Raw genomic sequence first — 13,891 nt, forward strand, 5'->3', positions numbered from 1 at the left:
GTGTTCATCCAGCTCTACACCTTGTTGTCTCTAATAATATGGGAAGTTAATTTTATAGTTAGGCATTCACAATGTGACTGTGAGTCACCGTATACACAAGTCAGTTTCTTTCTCAGGTTTCCTCCTGAACGATTTCAGTCCCAAAGCACCAGTTAAAGTGGAACACACCAACTGCTACTGTAAATGATTGGATCCGGCAGCAACATTACACAAGCTTCCTGCTTCCCATTCTTCCAATGCCATTTCATTTAACTGGCACCACTCAGTACCAACTTCAGATCGGTCTCCTGCTAATATTGTTCCTTGCGGCCCATGTCTAGGATTTTTAACCAAATAGAAAAGCCTGGACTGAGACCGAGAGGGAAAGTAGCAATTCAAAAATCACAGCAGAACGTAACACTAATGGAGATAATTGCATGGAATGATATGAAAAGGTAGAGAGACAAAATACTTTTGTCAACTCGATGAAGGCTATGATTATTTGAGGTTTGACTGGAGTGTTGGGGGTAAAATCACCTTATACTTGGATTACTTTGTACGCAACCATTGCAGTAATTAGTCATGTTAATGAACTGCAATATTCCTCTCAGGAAGGCCTTACTTATTATGAAAACTCAGAACTTGAACCATAACTAAACTTTTAAAAATGTAAGAACAGCAAACAGCTAAATACCTTTCCCAGCACATTTATAAAAGTTTCCTGCATGATAGTAGACACTTGACAGCACATATTCTCTTAGAACTGTATGTTTCTTAACACATCAGATAAATTATTGCAAAACACTGAACTGGGTACAATTAGGAAAACCTGTAATTTCATTAATGCTTTAGCCGACTGCGGAAGGGTGCTGAAAGGGGATTTTAATCCTTAGAGAATACCAGAAATTTTTTTTAAAGTATATTTTCAAAAATATGCACCTGTAAAAGAAATCTCTTCACTGAAAGCTTTCCTATTGCTTTCTCAGCGTAAATGCTGATAATTGCAACAATTTTGCATGCAAACATGCACAGCTTTCTAGATTTTCAAAATTTGGTTCACATTTTTCCCTTTGGAGTTTAAGGATAGCAGCCACATCTCCAGAGGATTTGGGTTCTCTACCTGTTGTCCCCATTTTAAACATGAGGAGAATGCTCTCTCTTTTAAAAAAAAAGTTGTTGATTGCTAGGACAAAAACAGAAGACACAAAGTGTGACTGGATACTCAGTAGTAGACCTGTAAACTTGCCAAATGGTTATGTCATAATATTCTGTTTATGATTTTTGTTGCACTAAATCAAATCACAGAATTATTGTATTTCTCGTCACTCCCAAAGACACAAGCTGGCAGTAAGTTTTTGTTCTATCTTTGAATCTCTGGGGTACCAAGCATTATCTCCATGGTGACATCAATAGACTTTGTTAAGTGTACCAGTGCTTGGACAACCTTAAACAAGTGGGTATTTGGAATTTAGCATGCTGCCCATTGTATAAAGAGCTGCCCCAATTCATTAACATGCACAAAGCAGCACTCATGCAAAGTAGAGCCAAAACCTTCTTTGTGAAAAAATGAGAGGCATTCTTCAATAACCGGTATATTTTATATCTCCCTGGAAAGGTGCCAGGGTGCATAAATTAAAAATCAATCCAACCAATGAATTCAGAGAGCAGATTGATTGAAATACAAATTTAACATAAAAAGGAACAAATCAGCTATTTGCATAAACGTCTCCGTAGAGACAGAATATGCTAACTACAGATTATAATCCTTGATTTCCAAGTATAAGTATTAATAGAGTGAAAGCAAGGGAACATATAATTAACAATCCAAGTCACAATCGGAGAGGTTTACAGTGTGTTTCACATTGTAAGAGCACAACACACAACACAGAACACAAGTATTGCCGTTGTTGGCAAAAGTCCCACAACTATCTTATGTAGGTGGCTGTTACAACTGGTTTCCAGCCTGCTCAGGAGACATGCTTGTCTGCTCATTCAGGAAGCACCACCACCTTCAGGTACGGCAAGTACCGTGCACTGCCCTCTCTCAGATCACTCCAGTAATCTCTCAGATGGTAGTCTACAGTGGTCACAAAAGGGAGCATGGCCTGAAAATGTGCAGAAGAGTGTCCTTCTGAATACAACTGCTCCCACCATTGTAACAGTAAGTGAAACTTGCAGGGTTTGGGCAGGGTGCAATATATACAATGTCAGCTGGAGAATCTGCCATAGCTTTCCTTCACTTTGCTGCAAGTGATGGTGTTTCCCAAATGACTGTGTTTGTTGTGTAACTCCCCAAGAATCACCTTGGGGTGAATTCTCAGACAGCATTAGTTCTCTCTTTTACCCTTGGGCTAGTGGTAAACAATGTACAAAGCAACAATAATTTATTAAGTTAAAATGCTAAAGATATGAAATGTTCCACAGCTCTTCAAAGGAGCAATTATCAAATAAAATTTGGCACTGAGTCACATAAGTGGATAATGGAGTAAAAGCTTGGTCAATTAGGTGTCAAGTCGCATGCGAGAGGAGGAGAGAGGTTTAGAGCGGATTGCTCACAGTTAGGCAACTGGAGCAATGAAAATCCAAAACCTACAGAAGGCTAGAATTGGAGGTGGAGAGCCAGAGGCTGAAGAACAATTTAAGAAACAGGAGTTGGCCACTTGGCTGTTTGCACTTGCTCTACAATTTAGTTGGATCACGGGTGATTTTCTACCACAACTTTTCTACCACAACTCCCGTTTGCCTGCATTATTCTCAAATCCCTTAATTGCCTTCATATCCAATAACTCATTCCTCTTTGTCCTGAAAGTATTTAATAACTAAGCAGTACAATCCTCAGGGCAGAGAATCCCAAAGCTTCATGACCTTTTAACTGAAGGCATTTCTCCACATCCCAGTCCTAAATGGCTAACCCTATATTCTGAGCTTGTGACATCTGATTCTGTTTTTTTAGCCAGGGAGACATCCTCTCAGAACCCAGTCCCATCAGAATTTGACATGTTTAAATTAGAATATTTTTCATTCTTTTAAACTCTAGAGAATACAGACTTTGTCTACTCAACATCCCCTCATCCCATAAAGCAATCTGGTGAACCTTTGTCGCACTCCCTCTACCTTTCTTAGGTAACATTAAACCGTTCACAATCCCGAAAGTGTCATCTCTCCAAGGCCTTACAAAAGTATAGCAAAACATTTTGACTGTTTTTATACTCTAGTTCCTTTGTAACAAAGGCAAACACACCATTTGTTTTTCCAATTGTTTGCTATCCCTGTCTGTTCATGTTTTAAGAAAAACCTCTGTTCCCTTTGAATACCAACAATTCCATGCCTCCCCACCACTCAAAAATATTCCACATTTCCTTTCACAGTTCTCCACATTATATTCTATCTTCCATGCTCTTGCTCACTCAATTAAACTGTCCTTCTCTCTTTGCAGCCTTTTTGTCTCCTCCCCACAACTTACTTTTCCACCTATCTTTGTATGAACAGCAAAACTTGGATACATAATGGTATTGGTATATACAAGATAACACACACACACACACACACACACACACACACACACACACACACACAGAAATTGAATTTAAAACTTGAATTTAATTTTGAACTTTAAAACTGAAAAAGGAACCACGAGTTAGCTTGCAGAAGGTACCTGTCAGTGGAAATTAACCATCCATCAATGGTAAGTGATGGCCTGAAGAAGGAATCAATTATAGGGAAGAAGGAAAGCTGACCAAACAATTATAACTTGGCTGTAACTGAAAAGGGTCATTAAAAGTAAACAGCTTAGACCTGATGCCCAAAGAGGTCATAACTGGAATGCATTGTGAAAGAGTGTGGAAAAGATGGGAATTCTGCGCAGAAGGGATAGGTGCTGCTTCTTTTGCCTCCAGTACTTACTGTGGTTCACGTGAGTGTAGGGCATTAAGTATTTGAAGTATTTATTAAGTATTTGAATTTTTGTGAAGTGTTTTAGTGTGTAATGTTTAATGTACAAAAAAATGACAAAGTTACAACAAATGAATAATGCATCTCTGTGATGACTAGACTAAGATATGATGGAACAGGTTGTGTGTCTGGATTGCAGTATGTAGGAATTCATGGACAGCGAGACTGTCCCACAAGCAGTCAATGTCTCCATCTCAGAAATCTCCAAGCTGGAGCGTGAATTGTAGCTAACGCTCAAAAGGAGAGGCAGTATTATCTGATAGCTTGCCCCAGACTTCAGTCCCACCAGGAGAAGAGGTGCAAGTTCAGAAAGGATTTAATCTGATGAATAGAGTGCAAAGTGATGGCTGCCCAGGTTAAAGAGAGTGTGGTGTTCTATCAAAACTGATCCTGTTCAACAGGTACTTTCACTTGTCGCAGCATGCTCTAACGATAAACACTGCTGGAGGGCATCAAGAGCGCACCAGAACTTCAAAGGAGTTGGGAGCAGGGGTGAGAGTGTAGTGGCCATCACTAAAGAGAAGTTGAAGGGTTGAAAGTGGATAAATCACTCAGACTAAACAGACTACATCCCAAAGTTCTGAAGGAGATAGTTGAGGAAATTGTGGAGACATCAGTGGTGATCTTTCAGGAAGCACTGGAGTCAGGGAGGGTTTCAGAGGACTGGAAAATGGCCAATATTACACCCCTGATTAAAGGAGGGAGGGAGGCAAAAAATAGGAAATTATAGGCCACTTAGCCTGATTTCGGTTGCTGGTAAGATTTATAGAATTCATTGTTATGGACGAGATTTCAGAGTACTTGGAAGTGCAGGGTAACATGGGACTGAGTCAGCATGGCTTTGTCAGGGGGAAATCATGTCTGACAAATCTGTTAGAATTCTTTGAAGAATCGACAAACAAAGAAAGCCAGTGATCTATTTGGATTTCCAGAAGGTCTTTCACAAGGTGCTGCACAGGCGGCTGCTCAATAAGAAAAAAGTCCCTGGTATTAGGGGCAAAGTATTGGTATGGATTGGCTGATTGGCAGAAGGCAGAGAATGGGAATAGAGGGGTCTATTTCAGGATGACAGCTGGTGACTATTGGAGTTCTGCAGGGATCAGTGTTGGGACCACAACTATTCATGTTATATACATTAATGATTGACAAAGGAAATGAGGGTATTGTTGCTAACTTTGCAGATGACAGAAAGATAGGTGGAGGGATAGATAGTGTTGAGAAGTCGGGAAGGCTGCAGAAGGACTTGGTCACCCTAGGAAAGTAGGTGAAGAAGTGGTAGTTGTCATATAACACAGGAAACTGAGAGGTTATGCACTTTGGTAAGAAGAATAAAGGCATAGACTATTTTCAAATAGAAAGGCTTTGGAAATCTGAAGCACAAAGGGACTTAGGAGTCCAAGTTCAGAATCCTCTTAAGATTCAGTTGGCAGCTAGGAAGGCAAATGTAATGTTAGCATTTATTTCAAGAGGGCGAGAATACAAGAGCAGAGATGTACTACTGAGGCTGCATAAGGCACTGGTCAGACTGCATTTGGAATATTTTAAGCAGTTTTGGGCCCTGTATCTAAGAAAGGATATGTTGGTGTTGGAGGGGGCCCAGAGGAGGTTTATAAGAATGATACAGAAGGTGAAGGTTTGTCATAATGGAGGAGTGGTTGAGGACTCTGGGTCTGATTCAGTGGAGTTTAGAAGAATAAGGTGGTGGGGTTGGGGGAATGGGTGGAAATCTGATTGAAACTTACAGGATAAAGAAAGGCTTGGATAGGATGGGTGTGGAGAAGACGTTTCCACTAGTAGGAGAGACTAGGATCCAAGGGGGAACACAGTCTCAGAGTGAAGCAATGGCCCTTTAGAACTGAGATGAGGAGGAATTTCTTCAGCCAGAGAGTAGTTAATCTGTGGAACTCATTGCCGCAGAGGGCTGTGAAGGCCAAGTCATCGAGTGATAGATAGGTTCTTGGTTAGTAAAGGTTACAGGGAGAAAGCAGGAGAATGGGGTTGAGAAACATATCAGCCATAATTGAATGACGGAGCAAACTCAATTGGCCAAATGGCCTAATTCTGGTCCTATATCTTATGGTCTTACATCAGCAAGCATGATGATCATTGAACCTGGCAGCAGGAGGCTGTCCAAGGCAGGGAAGGAGGAGAAGGGAAAAGGTAATCTGGCAGTTGTAGAGGATTCAACAATTCAGAGAAGGGATACTATTCATTATAATCAGGATTGAGAATCCCATGTAACATGATGCCTAAACGGTGGCAGGATGAGGGAGATCCTGAATAGCATTTAAAGGGTATTGGAGGGGATTTGCAAGAATTCTTTCATTATGATCTATATTTAGATCAATGACACAGGGAAGAGCAGGCAAGAGATTCTTCTTGGAAAACACTGGGAACAAAGGGCTAAATTAAAGACCAGACTCTCATGGATTTCAATGTAATGAGCTATGTGCAAATGGAAGCAATAAACAGGTGGGTAGGATAACAACAAGTTCAAAAACACAGAAAAGGAAGGAGACTGGAATAATACGTCAGAAACTGTATTAGACATGACAGCTAAAAAAGGGAAAGCTAAACAATGTAAAGTAATTAGATCGGTAGTGAAGATAAGAAACATGCTAGTGAAATGAAAGCAGAAGGACAAATTGTGATGTGTACACCTTTTGTCTATTTTAACCCACCTCATGTTTCCTTCAGCCTACTCCAACTAAGTTGCTGATTATCCACTTTCCCCTGCAGAGTCACGTGCAAGTGCAATTGTAAAGTTTACAGTTCTCTCTATTCAGGTGCTGTCTCTTTCTCCTTTAAATCTGTTATCATCACTCCTCTCAAAAAAAAAACTCCTCAAATCTTCCTTCCTTGTCAACTACAATCCGACCTCCAACCTTCATTTCCTCTCCAAAGTCCACAAATGTGTTATCTTCTCCCAAAATTGTACCCACAATTCCACCTTTGATTCACTCCAATATTCTTCCTCTGCCACAGTACCAACACAGCCCTTGTCAAAGTGATAAATTATATTCTGTGCAACTGGGATAAGTGGTAAACTTTTCCTCCTTAGCCTGTCTGCGGCATTTATCATGGCCGTCCACACCGTCCTCTTTGCAGAGAGCGCCAACCTGGCTTTCTTTGAAAAAGGTGGGTCATGCCCCATGAACCAGAATGACCTTTTTTTTTTTTAAAAAGGGGTGGTTCAAGAAGCGGACAGGGAAATTTCTCTGGACATTATTTAAGGATGTGCAGAAGGCACATGATAAAAATCCTCATAACATATATTGGTCAAAATTGAAGCTGATGGAATTGATGACAATTTATTGATCTGGTGAGGAAATGGGCTAAGCGGACAGAAAGACATAGGAAAATCAATGGGCAAGTGCTCTAATTGGTATAATGGGGCTAAGAGGTGTCCTTCAAGGTGTTGGGACCTCAGCTATTCGCTGCACTTATTCATGACTTCGAGGAGCAACCAGAAAGCCACATAACCAGAATTGCCAATTACACAATAGATTGAATAACAAGCAATATAGATGGAAGTATAAAATGACAGAGATATTGATGACTTAAATTAATGGGCAAGAGATTTCAACATTATGTCACTATCATACAATACCTGGAATACTATGAGCACAACACCATAGAAATTATATAAGTGCAATCTACTTTTACCAGGATCTAAGCTTAAATTATTAGGAGACTCTACAGATTTCTGTGTTGCGTTCCCTGGAATTTATAAGGTCAAGTAGTGAGTTGACTGTAGTTTAAAGTGTTTCAAGGAACACAGAATCTTTCCAGAAAAATCGATTCTGCTGGTTGCGAGTGTCTGACTAGCAGCATAGTGCAGAAAGTAGGAACAGGTCATTCAGAGATAAAATTCAGAAACATTTCTACACAAAGTATTAGAGAACCTTGGAACTCTTTTCTGCAAACTATAATTGAAGCCAGATCAATTGTTAAACATAATCTGCAATTGATCTTTTTTTTATTGGCTAAGGTTTTAAGTAAAAGGGGCAAAGGAGGCTACATATAATTAAAGTTTGGATCAGCCATTACCACTTTGAATGATGGAACATGATCCAAGACCAAAACGACCTATTTCTATCTCAATCTTCTCAACAAGAGAAAGTGGAGTCAACGAGATAACCATTTTACTAGAATGACAAATTTACTTCCAAAACCCATCCTTGGTACTATGTTCTAGTTTCCAAGAATCCTAGTTTCCTGATTGATGTGATGGTTCTGTACTAATGTACAATTCTGTACTTATGTCCTAGAGTTCTGCATCACAAGCGTGAAAGTCGTCTTTATTACTTCCCAAATTTTGGTAAATATCGGCCCAAGTCATTGGCAGAGTTGTACAATCTTGACTCCCATGCTTCAGTGCAGTTCAAAATGAACACTGAATTGGGCTCCCCTTCCTTGGGAGATTTAATAGAATGAGATTGCCTTCAATGATTTACTCACATGAGGGAGACAGTAAAATGGAAACGCTGCCGTAGACCCTTGAAAGTCACAAAGGATTGTGGAGGAAAGCTACGTGTCGTCATTTCACAGTACGGCCTCTCATACTCGCCAGATGGGCATTCACATCTGAAGCCACCAACAAGTAGATTAATGCAGGTTCCTCCATTCTTGCAGACTCCAGGTGCACAGCGGCCTGACCTACTGCTCACTTCACAATGTTCACCTAAAACACAGGAGAGAATATACAGTTACACTATCGTGTACAATTCATCATTAGGCCTAGCAATCTTTGAGAAGAGCAGTTTACCTGCTTTTGTCCTTATCTTGTTTTCATTATATACTGCAGTTCTTGCAGTATCAGCACTTTTAGTTGAAGATAAGATTGTAGCAACACATATTGAAACCCATCTCCAAGCTTCTCCATTATGTCAAACATAATGATTTATGAATAAATGAATTAACTGCTCAATATGGATCGCTGGACTGTCACACGCCTGATCATTCTCTTGCAACTACTGTTGTTTTAGGTCATTGGGATATTTTTAATTTTGGCTCAGTTAGAAATGGTGGAATGCCACTTACTCAATATTCAGCACTGACAACTATAAAGCAACGGGTTCCAGCCTTTTTTCTAAGCTTGATATCACCAGTTACTAAAAATAGCCAAAGGTTTTGAGAGTCTATTTTGGACTTGGTTAAAATACCAGAATATTAAAAAAAAGCTGCCCAACATGTGATTGTGGAATACGAATGATATCACCAATAAAAATCACTGAAGTGCTGGTTTAACCTGCACATCTTCTGAAACTACTTCTTTCCAGGATACCCAAAGTATGGAATGCTTTGCCAAAACTGGTGATAGAGGCAGCTTCCATAATAACTTTCAGAAGAACATGAGACAAATACCTGAGGGGGAAACAAATTACTTGGCAAAGGGGAAAACTGGGGATTAATTAGATTGATTAATCTACTAACGAGCTGGTACTGGCACCATGAGCCAAATAGTTTCCTTCTGTATTACATCCTTCAACGATCCTAATTTCTGATAAAGACATCTCCATGCTCCGTGTGGTTTCAGCTAACATGACATGTGCTGCTAAAATGGAGGTGCACATTGGTGGGAGCATAAACCTTTTAATTGATCAATTTTATCACTGGAAACAACGCGTCTTTTGCAATAAGTGTATCAACCAACCAAGATTCAGGGTGGAGATTATCTGCAACTCAGCAAAGGTACAATACTTTGGGCCTTACCAGTAAGTGGCAAGAGTCCATTTCAACCTCTTCATCAGCTTTTGGGGGCAATGAGAAATTTACAATGCTAATACTACTGCTGTTTATTGTATCCTGAATTTTGTTTTTGTGAATTGTTTTGAAGAATGCTTTGTTATAAACTTGACCAATTGCTTCAGGGGAGGAAGAAAAGCAGGCTAAGCGGTGGTTGTCTGCATTTAATTAAGTCTGATAGCAGCTGTCACAGTCCAATTAGTATCAATGTCACAGACAGTATCAGTTGGGGCCTTCTTTTTAAAGTGCCCTGACACTTCACCACTGTCTTTCATGTTTTGAAATCATTTGGCACACATGGACTGGGCAAGCATCAACGCTTTATAAAGGGGAGATTAGGCTATTATCCAAAGATGAAGGAGAGGTCTTTTCAGTTGCTTAAATTAACCCTGGTCCAGTGGTTTCACTCAGTGCCAAAGGTTTCCATTTCAGTGCCTAAGTGTCTTTAAAAAAAAAATGAATTAATGCAGAACAAACAATGGAAAAAAATACAGAAACCTTGCTTTAGCGGATTCTTGACAAAGCCAGAGAAACTCAGCAAATCCAGTTTTGTAGTTATAAAGCTGCAGCCCTAACAATCATGGGACAGTTACTTACGTAACGAAACTAACAGGCTCAGTGCTGATAAATGTCTTTAGAATGTGCCCTTTGTCCCATCCTGCTTTATGGATACTTCAACTATGTTCTACATTGCAAGAAAACAGATGTTGTTCTTCCTTGTAAATGCTTCAAGTCATTCCAAAGCAGCACTAAAATTATTTCAGCTACAAAAATAACAATTTTCATTGCATTATGTTTATTATTCCTCTGGATGATAATAAGCACAGCTTTGGTGTGACCATAAATACAATGCCTAGACTGTACAAGAAGCACGGACAGGAACCAGCACCACGAGACACTTTGTTTTGTAAATAAAAGCCAACATAAGAACCAAACAAAATAAGGCATTTTTGGTGAGATTGCTTTTCAAAGATGGATAACCGATGCTACTGGAACAGGCAGATAATAAAAGAGACCACATATCATGTGGCAAATGCATGCCTCCTACTAACTTGATTCCAATGCAAAGTGTCTCTTTAATACCGCTAAGTCAAACACAAAGACTAAAATTTTCTGACCTCGCACACTCAGAGGTTACCCATTTTGCAGTATGTGGAAGATTTGCCCTCTGAAAGCTGCTCTGTTTCTGTATGTGGCTTGTTATTAGTGTACGTACTGAACATTCACTTGCTTGTGTTTGGACAACATTTGATCTAATACTTACAAAGTTGAAGCTCACAAGCTACCTCACAGTCACTTCTTCAAAATTCCTATCAGGCTTTCAGAATTTTGTTGATGCAAGGATTATCGACAAATATCATTTTCAGGTGAATACAAATAACATTTTCTAAAAAATTTCTTTCATCAAAATGTGCTTTTAAGACTCAGGTGTTGAAGAAATCGTGCATAGAAAAGATTCATTTCTGGAAAGCACAAGGGATTTTTGTACCCTTGTAGAAAACATAATAATTACAGATATTCAACTGAATGAATTTCAATGGAGTCTCTAGTTGATGAATGTTTTCATGTTTCTCCCAAGACTGTTGCAAAATACATTGACAGTAAGATAATGGAAGCAACTTAGTTTCTGTGTTGCAAAAAAGGTGGGGAAACCACCACACAGTATTGGAATAAAACATTACACAAAATAACAGAATGAAACTCAAATTTAAAGTGTATTATTCAAACATAATTGGCAAGGTACTAATGCAACTTTTTAAACATGAAATGCATAATTCCAGTGCCACATAAATCCCTCATGTACAAATGCAAAGCAAAGATGCCCGTTTTGAGGGAAGCTGCATCCATTTTCTTCAACCTGACCCACGAGTTGATTTTTTTTTTTTAAGGATAGCTATTTCTGCTGGTTGGACGTGGTGAAGACGTCTCTGCCTCTTACAATATACTGACAAGACTGCTGCATTGCCAATTTGGTCCAGTGTGCCATTAGAAGAAGAGAGAGAGGTACTTGCCACTTTCCCATGTGATGGTCCTATGAATCAAATGAACTGTGAAGCTGGAAACTGAGTGGTTCCTTGGCTATGTGTTTCTTTTCATGGAAAATGAATGATATATTGCCCAAGTGACATTTGAAGAGTGGGAATGGCTTTCTGAACGACTTTTATGCCAGTTTTCTGGTTTGACTTATTCAAATGGATAAGAGGGGTGCCAAGCAGGCAAATCAATACAGGTATTTACACAAAGGCGGTGTTTTCTGATGCCACAGTCGCTAGTGCATTTGTATTGCCTGTGATGTCGCTGACACTGATATCCCAGGTAGCTGCCTGCATCGATGATGGCCCAGATTTGACAGATGCCACCACTCCCCGCCCCGGTACCCTGCAGTGCAAAGCAATGAGTTCAGTAGCTGCACAAACCGCACGTGTCAGTGAACAGAGCAGGGGTCAAACTCCTGTTTGGTGACAGGAATTACAGTGCTCCTCAAGCATGGGGAGTGCAAAATGTTTGTGGCTATGGGCTTTATTTGCATACATTGAAAGCAGTTTTTGGTCTCGTGGTCAAGAAGCGTCCACTTCCCACATCACAGTGCTCCTGCAGTGACCTTGCTGGTGTGTATAGAAGTTGCTGATTGAAACATCTGCAATGGACCAATCTGAAAGGGCAGCTGCACAGCTTGGAGCATCCAGTTCCTGCGAGCAGTCTTCCAGCCAGCAGGAACTCTAGATTCATTTAACAGTCAACGAAATATCTCCTCCAGTACATTTTCCTGTTAATGACATGGACTGAACTGGGTCACTCGAGCACCATTTCTGAGGCAAAACTGGACGCGAATACAAACAGAAGATGCACTACCTGATACTCACGCCCTTTCTTACTGCTAAAAGTAGTAAGTGGAATGAAAACGTACCATTGTACTTTCCACACAAGCACAACTCGAGATGCTAATGAAACAAATGCAGGGGAAGTATCTTACGACAGTAACTGAACTAACAGCAAGAACAATAAGAGTCACTGATGTTAATTCGATTGAGAAAATGCTTCGACCTGGAGGATGCTTACACATTTTACAGATTTGTACGGATGATGGGATTGTCAAAGATACCATGTGATTTTCAATTTGGTCTGCATTGGCTCTTTTGAAGACAAATCTAGTTAATTCTATCATTTCCTCACCTGACCTTCCTGCCACCCCACACCCGACCTACTCAACGGTCTCCATATCTGTTCAAATTTTACTCCTTTAATTGTTTATTGTTAACACAGATATTGCAGCCTTGAAGCTTAGTAGCAGAGAAGCAATCCTAGAGAGATACATCAAGTCGGAAATAGTTTGGAAAAAAAATCTGCAAGAGCGGTATATACTAAATAAAGATTGCAAGCTGGACAGAGGCAGATAGATACCAATAGAACAATGACTAATGTCAACAACTTATTTTTTAGAGAGTTATCAAAACATGAAATCGAATTCTGAGTCAGAAAAATCTTGGAATCATTTCAGATATAATTGCAGTGATCTTCCTTTATAAATCAAGCAGGTGTTTTATCTTGCAACACAGATGGTTTTTTTTTCTGTGAAGAACAATTTCCATTGATGTATGTCTTTCACAAATACTGACTACTCACTGGAAAGCCCTTTACCATCAACTGAAGTATTTTGTAAAGTGTAGACATTGCTGTAATTCAGTAAATGTAGCAGCCAAATTACAGCCAGCAAGCTCCCGCAAACAAGACTGGTAATTTAACCAATCATCTTCCTTTTATGGGAAGTAACCAACTCACTATCCCACCCAACTTCGGCCCAGCCACAGCCTACAAAATTGAAAGTAAGCACCACCAACAAATTTGTGCACCTTGACAAATTTATTTGTTCTTTGATAAGATTGCATTTTACGAAATGTTTTCCACAAATGAATTCCCTTGTTTTGACCAAAGATAAAACTCCTCAAAAAGACATTTGTCACCAGATTAAAAAACAATTTAAAAGAACACTGGCCCAACAAAATAGACAAATTATTCTTGTCAGGAATGGGAGGCAGAAACCTACTAATACTCGCCATGAGGATATTCTGTAAGAGTACACTGATGATGTGTTTTGATACGATCTATTATTACATACCATCTGCCCAAAAAAAGCAAAAAGGACCTGAAATTGCAGTAGCCATCTAACTGGGATCCGGTCATCATTGCCTATCTGCACTGGCCTTCTTTGCCA

General features: G+C 39.7%; 1 protein-coding gene across 3 annotated transcripts in view; it reads right to left on the reverse strand.

Annotated features, from left to right (window-relative positions):
- celsr1a (cadherin EGF LAG seven-pass G-type receptor 1a) overlaps positions 1–13,891 on the reverse strand; it is a 306,739-nt gene that overhangs the window by 130,897 nt on the left and 161,951 nt on the right. For all 3 annotated transcript variants that reach the window (XM_048610171.1, XM_048610170.1, XM_048610168.1), the window contains exon 4: positions 8,392–8,614. In XM_048610171.1, coding sequence (XP_048466128.1) covers positions 8,392–8,614 — 223 coding nt within the window. The remainder of the gene's footprint in view (positions 1–8,391; positions 8,615–13,891) is intronic.

This window comes from Rhincodon typus, chromosome 22 (genome assembly GCF_021869965.1).
Source record: "Rhincodon typus isolate 14 chromosome 22, sRhiTyp1.1, whole genome shotgun sequence".
NCBI classification, from domain to species: Eukaryota; Metazoa; Chordata; class Chondrichthyes; order Orectolobiformes; family Rhincodontidae; genus Rhincodon; species Rhincodon typus.